Genomic DNA, 14899 nt, shown 5'->3' on the forward strand with positions numbered 1-14899 from the left:
ACTGACTACAAAAGCAGAAGCAAATGTGGGAAGTTGAAGGTGACTGGGAGGGGAAAAAAGGAATTGCTGAGGGAAGTGGGAAATTTCTATGATGTGAAGTGAAATATAGTGTCTGATCCTCAGTGTGTACTTCAGAGAAGTTTTGTGGTACTAGGGGAGAATAATCTATAGGAGGGATAGTCTGTCTCTGTCTTCTGGCACAGAGCAGCCTGGGTTTTCCCGAGTCACACTGCTGTTCACTGTGCTTTCTGACTTTTCTTCCTTGTCCATGCTGGAACAATTATCACATTTGCTCTTGTTCACAAGGGAGATGCAGAGAATGTGGCTGGCAGAAAATGTGACCCCTTCTTTGTTCTGGAAAAATGAGCTGGAGGGTATAAATGCACTGCATGTCATGGAAGGCAAAGTATGAGAGGAAGAGGACTTTTTCACAATTCTCACTTTGTCAGGTTGCATTAGACCCTATAAAGGAAGCTAAAGCAAATCTAAAAGGCTGTATAATTGAAATAGAGAACAGGAAAAAAAAAAGAAAAGAAGGCCACTCTACAGGGGTACTGAGAAGTAAGCTATTTTAGACATTTCATAAATGCCTGGTCTGAGTCTTCATCAGGACTGGTATGCATATTGATGAAAATGAGTAGTGAAATAAAAGTACTGGGTAAAATTTGCTCTGTTTGAGGTAGCAGCAAATCTCAAAAAACCCTTGAAATATGCAGGAGATGAGTTAGAGGCTCAAAACCAAATAGTTACTTGGTGTTCTGGAGCAGTGTTTAGCTCATTAAATCAGATCAATGGACAGCAATTTTACTGAAGAAAATGAAGTGTAGTGCCTGCACTAAGGAATGAGGGGAGAAAGGATATGGCCTCAGCAGTATGCACGATCTTACAAAAGGTTTCAATGGCTAGAAAAGTTAAATGACAGGATGCTGATACATGTGAAAAAATATAAAACAGATTCACCAAAATGGCATAAAGCAAAGAATAAATAGACAATATCTAAAAATTAGCACTTGGGTAGATAGTGGATCTCAGAACAAAGCTGTTCCAGTTTAACTAAAGCCACTTTGTTGCATAGGAAGGTCCTCAGCATGAACCCCTACTTGTCTGAGCCAACCATCAAAGCATTCCTGACCCTCAAGAACCTGTGTGGGGGAGAGTTATATGCTTAAGACGCACCACCAGTCCAGGGGTCTCCAGGTCTCCAAATTGCTTACTGTAATAACCAATATATTTCCAAACAGTATGCATAAAAATACCAGAAACCAAACTTCCAAAAACACAGCATCAAAACCTGTCCCACCGGCCTTATCTCTGGAAGTGAAAGGCAGGAACCAGCGAGATCCTTCCTTCTGCACACATTGCTGGGAGATGCTGCAGGTGACCAAGGGGTGGGGGACACATTGAGGAACTGACTGGGGCAGCATGGACAAAAGTTCTGCTAATGCCACCAGCGCATTTCTCTCTCTAAAATAAAAAACCTGGGACCTCCTGCCTTAGGTGACTAGCTAGCTGTTTTCCTAGGGTGTCAAAACAGGTTACATTTCTGAAAGGAAAGGGATTGAGTGCTAGCAGAAACTCAGCAGCAGCTGAGAAATGCAGCTTCTGAACAAGCTATGATGCTGATGTTACCTTTCTTCTCTGCAAAGCAGTGGCTCCTGACTCCTATTGGATTTGGAATTAGAGGGTGCTGAGAGCAGGGGGCTGCTCCTCTGGGAGATGCTTGGGGCTGCTGTGGCTCTTTATGTGTGAGCACATGCTGTTCACAAACCTGCTCCTGCCCTGCTGAGGCGGTGTGCTGGATGTCACTCCCCGCTGCGTGACACCAGCCAATGTGTGATCTAAAGGAATCATAAAGGGTTTTTCTGTTATTCTAACAGACACACCCAGACTTCCTCATGCAAAGCCCTAGCTGATGAAAGATTTAAAGTGTTAAAACTTAAGATATTCCCTGTGCAGAACAAAATCAAACCAACAGGGATTAAGGGTGAAATAATTTCAAAAGGCTATAAAAGAACATTATTGTATTTAAGAAAAAAACAACCCACAGGCTAGAAGCCATCAGAATAAAGTGGAGAGTGCATAAAAACAGAAAGCTAGCATGTATCACAATCAAGTGAGCAGAGGGCCCATCTAATTGCTTACCCATCGATATCTGGAGGATATCTGAAAAGCCACCTTTGCTGGCAGTCAGAAATCATCTTAGTAACCCCTCCTCCCTGGTCAGAGGCCCTCACAGCCCAGTTCTGAGTGGTTACCAGGTTCCGGCCAGCCCTTCAGGGACTCACATGGAGCAGGTAGGACTGTACATGCAGCTACATGCAGCACACAGCCCTGCCAATGGAGGAATCGGTCCTTGCTCATTCAGTACATTCAGGCCTCAAGCTGACTTTATGAATAACTTAAAATAGCAGTTGAGTGTTCAGTCTTGACCCAGAGCAATGGGTCAAGGCCTTCTTGGAGTTTTATTGTTCTCAGGGTGGCACAGGAGAAAATACGGTTGCTTTGGAGCTATGTTACCTGCCTTTTATGCAGGTTAGAAATGTGGCTTTATTATTATTGCTATTAATGAACTACTGGAGGAAAAGACAGTTTGCATATGCTCTTGAAAATGTTGGTTGAGTCTGCTCTTCCAGCTCAAATACTGCTGTTAATGTTTGATAGCAGCCGCCTGAAAACAGAAGCCTTTGAACTGTTTATTGTTCTTGAGAGGTGGTTTGTCTTTTTTGTTACACATGTAAACTGGAGCCTAGCTGCAAGTTTCTTGGGCATGGCGTAAATTGTTAGAGCCCTGTTCAAAGGTGGTGTTGGTTTTCACTATGCTTTTCGGATGTTACCATTTCTGCTTTCAAACAAAACCCCTGCTGCTGAAGCGCAGCTATGTGTGCCTGCATGGCTGTGAGGAGTGGTTGTGTGGTTACTCCACAGTAAGGATTAGTCACGCATTAACCACGGCTGTAAAAACATGTCTATGGGAAAATCACATCCAAGTACCGAGGGCCTTTGAGTCTGCTGCTTATTGCCGAGGAGGTGGGTTTCTGTTCCATTTTTCTTCGGTATCGTGCAACATACATCTGGCCTGTTTACTTTGCTATCAGGATGCATCATAGCTTTTCCTCTGGCAGTCTTCTTACCTCCCCCACCTCCATGGACCATGGTTTACCAAGGTCTTACAGGTAGAGCTGAGTCAGACAGTGTTTCTAAACCAGTGGTTCTTGGCAGGGGGTGAAGGGGGGACACTCATGTTATTACAGTGTTTAGCCACACTATTTCATTGCTACCTGAGGCAAAGCAGGTGGTGCCAAATAATGACTTAGGGCTCTGTGATTATAACAACTTTAGGCCCATGAGGAACAAGGGCACCCTTGTTAGTATGGACCCTGCATTCAATTTCCAAGTCTTCCTCTCCAGATCTTCTCAGAGGTAGTGTCACGGAGGCACTCCGAAGTTAGTTTAAGGGACAACAGGATCCAAAACAACTTTTATTAAACCCGTGAGAAACTGGGTTTTAGCACTCCAAAAGTGACTTAAATATAGGTTCGGATATCAGTTGAGAAAAATTATTAAGGGGCAGCAACTAATAATTCAGGAGGTCCACAGTGTGCATGCACGTGGCTTCACCCAAAACAATACCGGAGCCATCCCTGAGTCTGGAAAGAGTACACACTTGCCTGAACTCGGTGTGGGATTATTTTAAAGAGATACACGTACTCGTAGTGAGTACAGAAAGTGTACACTCGCGATTCTGCGAGGGTAAATTTATAATATACTCGCAATCCTGCGAGGAGAAATACACATGCAAATGTGCAGGGAATATTACACGTGCTTATGTGGAAGCACGGGAGGAAAATACACTCACAATTCTGTGAGGGTTAATTGATACACGTGCTCGTATTGAGCACGGAAAGTACATGTGCAAATGTGCACGGAAAGTTACACGTGCTTATGTGGAAGCACAGGAGGAAAATACACCCGTGATTATGCGAGGATTAATTTTACACATGCTCGTATTGAGCACGGAAAGTACACGTGCAAATGTGCATGGAAAGTAAATACACTCGCAATCCTGCGAGGAGAAGTTTTACTCACACCCGTGGCGGCAAGGCAAGCAGAGTCTCCATCCTGGGGAAGGGGGCTCTCGGCAGCAGCATCTCGCTCGTGCTCCAAGAGACCTGCGACAAGGGGCGGAGTCTCGACGAGAGTCCCATTTTTTATAGGTTGATCAGATCTGACTGTGGGAATTTAACAAGGGAAAGTGTAGAGTCCTGCATCTGGGCAGGAACAACCCCAGGTTCCAGTATAGGTTCGGAAATTACATACTAGAGAGCAGTGTAGGGGAAAGGGACCTGGGGGTCCTGGTGGACAGCAGGATGACCATGAGCCAGCACTGGGCCCTTGTGGCCAGGAAGGCCAATGGCATCCTGGGGTGTATTAGAAGGGGGGTGGTTAGTAGATCAAGAGAGGTCCTCCTTCCCCTCTACTCCGCCCTGGTGAGACCACATCTGGAATATTGTGTCCAGTTCTGGGCCCCTCAGTTCAAGAAGGACAGGGAACTGCTGGAGAGAGTCCAGTGCAGGGCAACAAAGATGATTAAGGGAGTGGAGCATCTCCCTTATGAGGAAAGGCTGAGGGAGCTGGGTCTCTTTAGTTTGGAGAAGAGGAGACTAAGGGGGGACCTCATTAATGTTTATAAATATATAAAGGGTGAGTGTCATGAGGATGGAGCCAGGCTCTTCTTGGTGGCAAACAATGATAGGACAAGGGGTAATGGGATCAAGCTGGAACACAAGAGGTTCCGCTTAAATTTGAGAAAAAACTTCTTCTCAGTGAGGGTGACAGACACTGGAACAGGCTGCCCAGGGGGGTTGTGGAGTCTCCTTCCCTGGAGACATTCAAAACCCGCCTGGACATGTTCCTGTGCAACCTCACCTAGGTGTTCCTGCTCCAGCAGGGGGATTGGACTGGATGATCTTTTGAGGTCCCTTCCAATCCCAAACATACTGTGATACTGTGATACTGTGATACTGTAATTCCAGAAGCTTCTCTGCACCCCCACACTGGCTGTGGGTGCCCCTGAAGCCTCCAAGCATCCCCCACACTGGCTGCGGGCACCCAGCGGCTCCCTGGTGCCTCGGCACTCCCTTCTCCTAAGGGCCCTGGCCAGGGTGCTCTGGGGCCAAACAAAAGAAGCTGTTAGCCTCAAACAGCAGAGAGAAAGGAAGATGTGCCTACTCCTTCCATGATGAAGGAGGAAGGGGGAGAGAGGGGGTTTTGCATCCTGCCACAAGTAGTAAAGCTGAAGAGTTTAGAGGGAAAGGAGAAAGAAGACAGTGTCGCCCCTTGGAACGTGTGATTTGGTGGGGCCACTCTGCATCAAGCTTTGGCCTGTGACAACTGCAGTTCACTCTTCAGGCCTTCCAGAAGAGGGTCCCAGATCATCACCAAACAACCATGGATTCTGTTGTCCTCCCACTGCTGTTGAATTTCCTTGAAAGAGTGACAAAGCTTCATAATGTAATTATTACTGGGGGGGTGGGAAAGGCAGTGCAAATGAGAGGTACACAAATAGAAAAGCTTTCTCCAAAGCTACTTTGGGTAAAGGAAGAAAAGCAAGCACTCACGAAGAACATGTAATTACCATGTCCTCTGCCCCACCCTTGCCTTCTCAAGAGAAAATTCTCGCTTCTGAATTTACTGATTTGCTCCAGGCCGGTGTCACACGGCCCATTGCAAGTCAGCAACCAACAAAGTCTCTTTCATATAAATGAAGCTCCTTTAGACTCAAGCTGCTTGTTGAGTAAGTACATTAAGGAGAACCGAGCACTGGGAAGAGGGCAGTGCAGCTCCCTGGTATTCCTGGGAGTGATGTCCCTGTATTTGGGGACAGAAGGTGGGAATCCTCAGCCAGCTTTTGTGATTCCATTCTGCTTTCTAAAGCAATGTCCTCATCCTGGCTTCTGCCTGGAAAGGGTGATTTAAGGTGGGGTAGGAACATACATATTACTGTAATGTGAGAAGCTCAATTGCTGTGAGAAAGTGCATGTTTTCTGTGCATTGAGCTCATTTCCCTTCCTACCCAGCACCGCTGCCCCTAATGCCTGCTCCAGCTTGTTTTCCTGTTACTCCCGTGGCACGTTTCAAACCATCCTCCCCTTCCTTACCTACAGTGAGTAACAGAAGGTTGCCTCAGGCTCCTCACGTTTTCTTTGCACGGGGCAACATGAATTCCAACTCTGCCTTCAGCAAAGAGCCATTACTATTTATCTAGAAAAACTCTTAAAGGAAAAAAAAGAGATCTGGAAACTATCCCATTTGGGGGGTTCCTACACTGATTCTCAGTTTTTCGAATGGGAAAATACAGCCTGCACAACACAATTCTGCTGTCCAGTTAGGATGCTTTTTGCAAGTTATTTTACAACTGCCTTCTTGAGAAGTCTGCTTGTGTTCCCATCAATATTCCAGCACCTTTCCCTTGTATTCATCCATGTGAAATGAAGTAAGACTAATGAGAAACACCATGGTACAAACTACACTGCTACCTCTTTCCCTCTTTCAAAGGCCAGTTAAACGGATGTCTGTACTGTGGTCAATGCTCAGCTCTTGCTGCTTCTTCAGGCACAGCTGGGGAGCCAGAAAATACACTGAAGTTTCAGAAACAAGTATTTAAACCTTTACCCACCCCTCCTCCCCCTCAACATTAATGATATTATTGGGGCCAAATATTCCCTTGTTTATTCCAGGAAGCAAACATATACTTTCAGAAGTCCCTGTGCTTTGTGTACGTGGGATCGCTGGCCCAGCTCAAGCAAGGAGTGCTTGACAGTCCTGACTCTGGCCCTGCCCCAGGACGCTGCTCCAGGACAGCTTTGGCTTGTGGCACGGGCAAGCACTTGTCCTGTCCCAGTTTGGGCCCGAATTGGAGGGGGAGGTATCCAGCTAGGTGCTGTTTCAGGTGGACAGTGCCCAACCGCCAGCATGGAGGCTATGATGGGCAAAGGCTCAGGGTGACGAAGCTATTGAGGGGTCTGGAGCACAAGTGTGATGAGGAGCAGCTGAGGGAACTGGGGCTGTTCAGCCTGGAGAAAAGGAGGCTGAGGGGAGACCTTCTCACTATCTGCAACTACCTGAAAGGAGGTTGTAGCATGGAGGGGGTTGGTCTCTTCCCTCAAGTAGCAAGTGATAGGACAAGAGGAAGTGGCCTCAAGTTGCACCAGAGGAAGTTTAGATTGGATATTAGGAAACATTTCTTCCCAGAAAGGGTTGTCAGGCATTGGAACAGGCTGCCCAGGGAAGTGCTGGAGTCACCATCCCTGGAGGTGTTCAAAAGGTGCTTAGACGAGGTTCTTAGGGACATGGTTTAGTGCTAGAGCTAGGTTATGGTTGGACTCGATGATCCTGAGAATCTCTTCCAACTGAAATTATTCTATTCTATTCTATTCTATTCTATTCTATTCTATTCTATTCTATTCTATTCTATTCTATTCTATTCTATTCTATTCTATTCTATTCATGACACCCCAGGCCACTGCCCTGCAATTAGCATTGCTACCAGGCCCCATTCCAGGCATGGTGGAAGCCCCACATCACTGTGGAAATTGTTTTCTGCTGCTCTTCTCTGTGTTCTCACCCAGCACGGGCCACCCACAGCCACAGCCCCTTAGGAACGCGGAATGCCATGCTGGTCCTCTCCACTGAGATTGCCCACACAAATCCCCATCTTGCCCATGCAAGGAGCGCTCACAAGCGAACAGGGGGTGAAGGCGGAGCTGCAAAATTATTCTTGCAGAAAACTGGTTTGGGTATTGGGAAACAAAAATGACAAAAGCTGGGAGAATATGCCCCCCACCCCATGCACAGCCACCACTTCACTGCAGACACCTCTCGCCCCAGGTGCCTGGGCCAGCCGGACGCCATTGCTGCCCCCACTGCTGCTCCTGCTGCCACTGCCCTCCCAGCCTCACAGCTGTCCTCTGGGGTACACACAGACTCCTCTCATTGGCTCAGAGCCGGCACAATCTCCCCTGATTGGCTGAGCTGTGTGTCTGTTGTGGAGCTTTCTGGAACCATCTCTGAGCAGCACAGGCAGCCCTGGGCTCCCCTCATGGTGGCTCCCCTGCACCCCCTGCCAAATCCTGCTTTTAATGCCCAGCACAGCCATGCCTCACCCCTGCAGAGAACAGATTGAAGCTCTGTCGCTGGAGCGGCCGTGCGTGACAGACTCTGCCCTCAGCACCATCAGCACCTCCATAGACTTGGGGAAACTCTTCATGAAGAGTAACTCCGGTGTCCCCATGTCCCCATCGGAGATGCTGGGGCTCTCAGACACCTGCGCTGATTGCTCCTGGGTATCTCCCTCGCTCTGTGGCAGTGCCTGATGTGCCTGGTTGGAAGGGGAATGACTGTGCACATCCCCTTGTGTCCCAGGGCCGTTCTCCTTCCCATCGATGTCTGCAGGGTCTCCTGACTGGACAGAGCAGCGAGGCTGTTTGGCAGCTCAGGGAACCCAGGAGACGCTGCCTGTGTTAAACTTAGTGGGATCAACTGCTTCTGTTGGAAACGAACTCCTGGGACAAAGGATGCAAACCAGGAGCTCACAGCAGGACCAGCTCAGACACTGGTGACCTGGGTTAGCCAGGGAGGGATGATGCAGACAGGGATGGATGTGCTGTTGTGCAGTTTCAGCTGCTGTCACTGCCACGTTGTTTTTTGGGGTGTAGGACTAACAGAGGGTCCCTGTCCAACACTGTGTAGAGCCCACAAGCTCCTTCTGGAACCAAGAGCAGACCAGCTGCTTCACCACGCTGCAACAGCAGCCAGGCAGCCCAGCTCCTGAGGGGACTCTTACCTGCCACCTCCAGGCAGAATAACCTGTACACTGCTCAATGTAGTGTAGCAGTTTGCCTGTGCCCAGCTTGGGCCTTTCAGGTGACAGCACAGCCTCAGGCAGACAGGGTTGGCCCTTGTAATGATGTGGCTGAACTGTGTTTTGAAGTTACTGCCCCAGTCCATTTCTGCTTCCTCTTGGCATGGATGGTAATTCATAAACTAAATACATCAGGAAAGAAGAGACTCCTGTGAGTTCACTTCAAGAGAAACAAGTTTATTGAGAGAGATTCAGCTGCCTCGTAAGGCCTGGCAGAGATGTGCTGCTCTCTGGGTCCGTGCCCCGCTGGGCGCTCTGCCTCTGGACACCTGACTGGGGAAGAGCACGGTCAGGCACCCAAAGAGGCTGGTGCCCCCACTGAGGCTCTGCTTGCCATCCCCGTTGTCCTCTTCGCTTGGGGCTCCTCAGCTCTCCTGTCCTTTCTGCTGCTGGCAAATTGGGCCTCGCCTGGCCCTGGGAGCTTGGTGCAGGCACCATGGCAGCAAGCGAGGATGAGGCTGAGCACCCAGCAGCTGCTGCCTGGCAGAGGAGGTGTCTGTGCCCCAGGACTCCTGTGTCTGGCTGCTGTCATGGCAGCACAACTGTGGTGGGAGCACAGCGCGGCAGAAGACTCCCATTCTCCAGCACAGCCACCTCCCCTGTGGCGTACCTACATGCATGCACCCGCTGTGGTTGCTGGGCGGCAGCAGCCCTCTTCTGTCCCTGCTGCCTCTTGGCCCTGTCCTTGGGTGGAAGGCTGTCTTCTACTGTCCCTTCCCTTCCTGCTTGCAGAGCAGCAACATCAGATGGAGCCCATGTGTGGGAGCCTTCCTTGCCAGACAGGCTGCTGCGTGGGGCTTTGCTGGGCTTGGAGCAGAGACTGCTGGAGCCAGCTGTGTCCTGGGTGCTTCCTTTGTCCTTCTCTGCTCCTCTGTGGCCGCGGCTCTGCAAGTCACTGGGGAGCTCCGCTGCTGGATCTATTTGGCTCCCCACATTGCCTGGGGGCTCTGGCAGCCGGAAAGCCAGCAGCTGGTTCTGCACGTCTTCAGTAGCTTTTCTCGCCCTGCAGTAATCAATGATGGTTGTGAGGAGCAGTTCCAGATGGGGGATCTGAAGGCTGGTCCCTGCCAATTCTGGAGTTGGTGGCAGAGCTGAGAGTCTCTCCTCAGAGGAGGAGCATTGTGTCTGCGGGGAACTTCTGATTGGAGAAGTTTCCAAGTCTGATTGCAGCCCAGGTGTCCCCACGTCCTCGTTGGAGCTGCTGTGCTCTTCCAGGGAGGGGTCTGCTTGTCCCATGGGGAAACTCTTCATCAGGAGTAACTCTGGTGTCCCCACGTCCCCATCGGAGATGCTGGAGCTCTCAGACACCTGGCCTGATTGCTCCTGGGTATCTCCCTTGCTCTGTGGCAGTGCCTGCTGTGCCTGGTTGGAAGGGCAATGACTGTGCACATCCCCTTGTGTCCCAGGGTCCTTCTCCTTCCCATCGGTCTCCCTGCTGGCCATGCTGCTGGACGTTCCACTGTGCTCCCTTGTACATGGTGGTGTCTTCCCATGCTCCTGAGACTTCTCTTGTGTCGCCCCCAGGAACATTTCTGGCCCAGAGTGGACATGAGCCTGCCAGCAGGGAAGCACAGTTTGCCTCTGCAGATGGAGAGGCTGAGCAGCTTTTTGCCACTGTGCTATGTCTTCAGAACTCTTCTCCATTTGCAGGACCTTGGTTGGCCAACCACAGCGCTTTTGTATCTGCAGTTTTACAATGTGACGCTCCAGACGCCTTTTAACAGCCTCTTTCAGGAAGTCCAGGTCCTCCACCACAGGAAACACCGTTGCATTACGCTGGTCTGACCTCTGAGGTGTTGGAGGAGGTGATGGAGCCTGCATCACTAGCAGGCCTGTCTCCACAGGTTCTGGAGACTCTACTTGCAGGAGAGGCAGCTGTCCTGCAGGATTCCTGTTGAGCTTTCTCTTATCCAGTTGCCAGAAGGGAGGTTGGTAGGGCAGTCCAGTGCGCCTCTGCAGATGGGGAGGCTGAGCCGCTTTTTGCCTCAACTCACTGTCTTCAGAGGTCTCCTTCTCATATTGCAGGACCTTGGTTGGCAGCCCATAGCGCTTTTCTATCTGTTTTTTCATAATGTGACGCTCCAGCTGCCTTTTCACAGCATCTGCAAGGAAGGAGAGGTCCCGTGTGACGGGATCCGCCATCACATCATGCTGTTCTGGTTGCCGAGGTGATGGAACAGCCAAGGTTGGGACATCCTGCAGAGTCTCGTCCACATTGGCTGGCAGGCCCAGTTCCCACTCCAGTTCTGTGGCTGTAATGAGGTCCCCCAATGGATGCTGGTTGTTGCGATGTGTGTTGGGTGACTCTGTTTCCCTGCATTGGAAGTCCTGCACGTCTGGAGGGGGACTGGTAGTAGCCAGCTGGATCTCTAGTTCTTGTTGGTGCTGCTGCACACCACTGGCCTCAAGGCAGCTGGCCAGGTCTTCCTCGCAAGCTGGGAAAGGTTCTGGGCCAGGCTGTTCCTCCGGGTTAGTCCTGGGATGCTCCAGAGCAGGCTGGACACTGGAGGCATGAGCCACGTCCCGCTGCTGTAAAGGAGAGCAGTAGGGCAGCAGAGTGCGCTTACGGGGAACGGGAGCCTGAGCGGCTTTTTGCTGTAAGTCAATGTCTTCTGGGCTCTTGTCATTTTCCAGGACCTTGGTTGGCAGCCCACAGAGCGGCTGTACCTGTGTATTTGTAAAGTCATTCTCTAGTTCCCTTTTCACAGTTTCTTCCAGAAAGGGCACAAGGTGCACAGTAATATCCACCATCACATCATGCTGTTTTGGTTGCCGAGGTGATGGAAGAGCCGAGGCTGGGACATCCTGCACAGTCTCGTCCATATTGGCTGGCAAGCCCAATTCCCACTCCAGTTCTGTGGCTGTAATGAGGTCCTCCAATGGATCCTGGCCGTTGTGATGTGTGATGGGTGACTCTGTTTCCCTGCATTGGAAGTCGAGCACCTCTGGCGATGGATTGGGAGTAGCCGACTGGATCTCCAGTTCCTGTTGGTGCTGCTGCACACCACTGGCCTCAAGGCAGCTGGCCAGGTCTTCGTCGCAAGCTGGGAAGGGTTCTGGGCCAGGCTGTTCCTCCGGGTCAGTTCTGGGATGCTCCAGAGCAGGCTGGACACTGGAGGCATGAGCCACATCCTGCTGCTGTAAAGGAGAGCAGTAGGGCAGCAGAGTGCGCTTACGGGGAATGGGAGACTGAGCGGCTTTTTGCTGTAAGTCCGTGTCTTCTGGGCTCTTGTCATTTTCAAGGAGCTTGGTTGGCAGCCCACAGAGCGGCTGTACCTGTGTATTTGTAAAGTCATTCTCTAGTTCCCTTTTCACAGTTTCTTCCAGAAATGGCACAAGGTGCACAGTAATATCCACCATCACATCATGTTGTTCTGGTTGCCGAGGTGATGGAACAGCCAAGGTTGGGACATCCTGCACAGACTCGTCCACATTGGCTGGCAGGCCCAGTTCCCACTCCAGTTCTGTGGCTGTAATGAGGTCCTCCAATGGATCCTGGCCGTTGTGATGTGTGATGGGTGACTCTGTTTCACTGGACTGGAAGTCGAGCACCTCTGGCGATGGACTGGGAGTAGCCGACTGGATCTCCAGTTCCTGTTGGTGCTGCTGCACACCACTGGCCTCAAGGCAGCTGGCCAGGTCTTCCTCGCAAACTGGAGAAGGTTCTGGGCCAGGCTGTTCCTCCGGGTCAGTCCTGGGATGCTCCAGAGCAGGCTGGACACTGGAGGCATGAGCCACATCCCACTGCTGTAAAGGAGAGCAGTAGGGCAGCAGAGTGCGCTTACGGGGAATGGGAGCCTGAGCGGCTTTTTGCTGTAAGTCCGTGTCTTCTGGGCTCTTGTCATTTTCCAGGACCTTGGTTGGCAGCCCACAGAGCGGCTGTACCTGCGTATTTGTAAAGTCATTCTCTAGTTCCCTTTCCACAGTCTCATCCAGGAAGGGCATGTGTTGCACAATAATATCCACCATCACATCATGCTGTTCTGGTTGCTGAGGTGATGGAAGAGCCGAGGCTGGGTCATCCTGCAGAGTCTCATCCACATCAGCTGGCAGGCACAGTTCCCACTCCAGACCAGGCTGGACGCTGGAGGCAGGAGCTTTATCCACAAGAGTGGAGAGAGACTCCTGTGAAGAGGAGCCAACATTGCTTTTCATGAGGGAAGTCCAGGAGTTGTCACTCAAAAAGGAGAGACAGAGCTCTGTAGAAGAGATAGTTTCATTTCCCATGATGGAAGAGTGAGAGTCATCTTTCAAAGCGGGCAGCAAGACACTTGAAGAGGATTCAACTTCACTGTCTCTGATGGAATTAGTGGAGCTCTCGCTGCCATCAGATGTCTCACAGCTGAGCCTGTGTGAGGAAAAGCAGTAGTGAAAGCCTAAGTCCAGCACTCCCCAGCACCCTGGGGCTCTCCCTCCTGCTCTGAAGGAGGCAGCAGGCTGAACAGGGACATGGGGTCCCACCCAGTGCGTGGCCAAAGCCCCCTCCCTGCCTCCCGGTCACAAGATATCCCTTTGCCTCAGGAAAAGTGGGGACACAGTCAGCACTTTGCCACGGAGGTGAATCCCTCCATAGGGGCATCATCCTTCAGGTTTTAGGCTCATGGATTTCCCCAAGTCCCCCCCAAGTGGGAGACCCCAGCCATGTCCCTGTCTGTCTCTCTTTGTCAGTAGCCTCACTTGTCCAGGTATCTTGTTAGGTTCTCGACTGTCCTGTTGAACTGATTGGCTATTTCATAGATGGGATCCATGTCTGGATGTACACGGCAGCTGCAGACGAGCAGAGGACAGTGTTAGTGGGATCTATCAGGGTGCGGGGACACCAGAGAGGGCTGTCACACTCCTCTGGGGACAGCTCCACTTACAGTGTTCTCGAGGGCCGTGAAGTCTCCGGGAGGATAAATGCTGCAGGCAGAGGAGACACAGTGAGCAGATGGTGCATTCCCTGATGGGGCGGTGGGCTCTTGGGGCCAGGGGGTGTCTTTGCAGGGCACCTGCCCTTGCCCAGGGTCTGCTCACCTCTGACATCCCCCCTGTTGTCTCTGTGCTGGTGCTGCTTTGGTCTCCCTTCCTACACAGGCACAGAAAGCAGTGGATGAGAGGAACATTCCCCACCACCTCAGTGGCACCAGCATAGAACCAGAGCCCACCAGGGGAGACCTGTGCCCAGCCCAAGGCTGCTGGCCCAGGCTGGCCAGGGCCCGGCTGGGAAACGGCTTCTCCTGCCAGGCTGGGCTCCTCCAGCCCACCCCTGGGGATGCTCCCGGGCCCCTGCTGACCCCCCATCCTGCTGGCCAGTGCTCCGCTCGGCCCCAGCACTGACTCCTACCTGGGGATTGGCCAGGATCAGCAGGAGGCGAAAGAGAAGCAGCACCAGCAGCAACCACAGCAAAGCCAAGAAGATGACAAAGGCCTCTTGGCTGAGGAACCAGCTCATTTCCCAGAGCTGGACAGACATGCCAGTAGAGTGCCAGAGAGAACCAAGGAGAGCTTGAGGAGGAGCAGCCGGACCCAACTCGCAGTCCACTTGCTCTTCCTTCCCAGCTCAAGAGCCTCTCTCTTCACCTGGCAGGTCGCAGGCAAAGTGCCGCCCAGCCTCACTCAGCCCCACCTATGTATGGGGCTGGCGTTTGTGATGCAGGCGTGACACGGGGCTGTCACCCTTTCACCAGCTGTGGTGTCACCAGCACTCAGCTGTGGCAACCTTTGTGATGCAGGGACACTGGCAGCAAGTGACCCTCTCCAAGCTAAGCTGAACGAGAGAGGTGACAGTCACCTGAATATTAGACAATAGCAGCACAGCTGGAGCAAGCTCAGCTCATCTGGACCATGGCCAGCCCACCCCGTCCTGAGAGCTGTCCCTGTGCAGGGCCATACGAAGCCTCTGGCCTCTCACTGGAAAGGGCCAAATTCCAGGTCCTGACCTGCACTGCCCCTCTGACACCCCTGAACTGCCTGCTGGTCCTCTTGAGTCCCACCCGG

The 14899-nt window shown here is 51.5% G+C and overlaps 1 protein-coding gene across 1 annotated transcript; it reads right to left on the reverse strand.

Annotated features, from left to right (window-relative positions):
* Positions 1 to 7026: 7026 nt before the first annotated feature.
* LOC110362012 (uncharacterized) lies at positions 7027 to 14621 on the reverse strand. The gene is made up of 4 exons (XM_065055817.1): positions 14247 to 14621; positions 13783 to 13988; positions 13598 to 13687; positions 7027 to 13268 (listed from the first exon to the last, which is right to left on the reverse strand). The coding sequence occupies exons 1-4, from the start codon at positions 14373 to 14375 to the stop codon at positions 9449 to 9451; spliced, it is 4245 nt and encodes a 1414-aa protein (XP_064911889.1). The 5' UTR covers positions 14376 to 14621; the 3' UTR covers positions 7027 to 9448.
* Positions 14622 to 14899: the final 278 nt, after the last annotated feature.

The sequence above is a fragment of the Columba livia genome, chromosome 3 (genome assembly GCF_036013475.1).
Source record: "Columba livia isolate bColLiv1 breed racing homer chromosome 3, bColLiv1.pat.W.v2, whole genome shotgun sequence".
NCBI lineage: Eukaryota > Metazoa > Chordata > Aves > Columbiformes > Columbidae > Columba > Columba livia.

Excerpts from the sequence above, each read along its gene's own strand:
- LOC110362012 (XM_065055817.1), bottom strand. The coding sequence starts at position 14,375 with ATGTCTGTCCAGCTCTGGGAAATGAGCTGGTTCCTCAGCCAAGAGGCC. Across the intron at positions 13,989-14,246 it reads TGATCCTGGCCAATCCCCAG|GAAGGGAGACCAAAGCAGCA; the intron begins GTAGGAGTCAGT and ends GTGCCTGTGTAG. Across the intron at positions 13,688-13,782 it reads TCACGGCCCTCGAGAACACT|CTGCCGTGTACATCCAGACA; the intron begins GTAAGTGGAGCT and ends GCTCGTCTGCAG.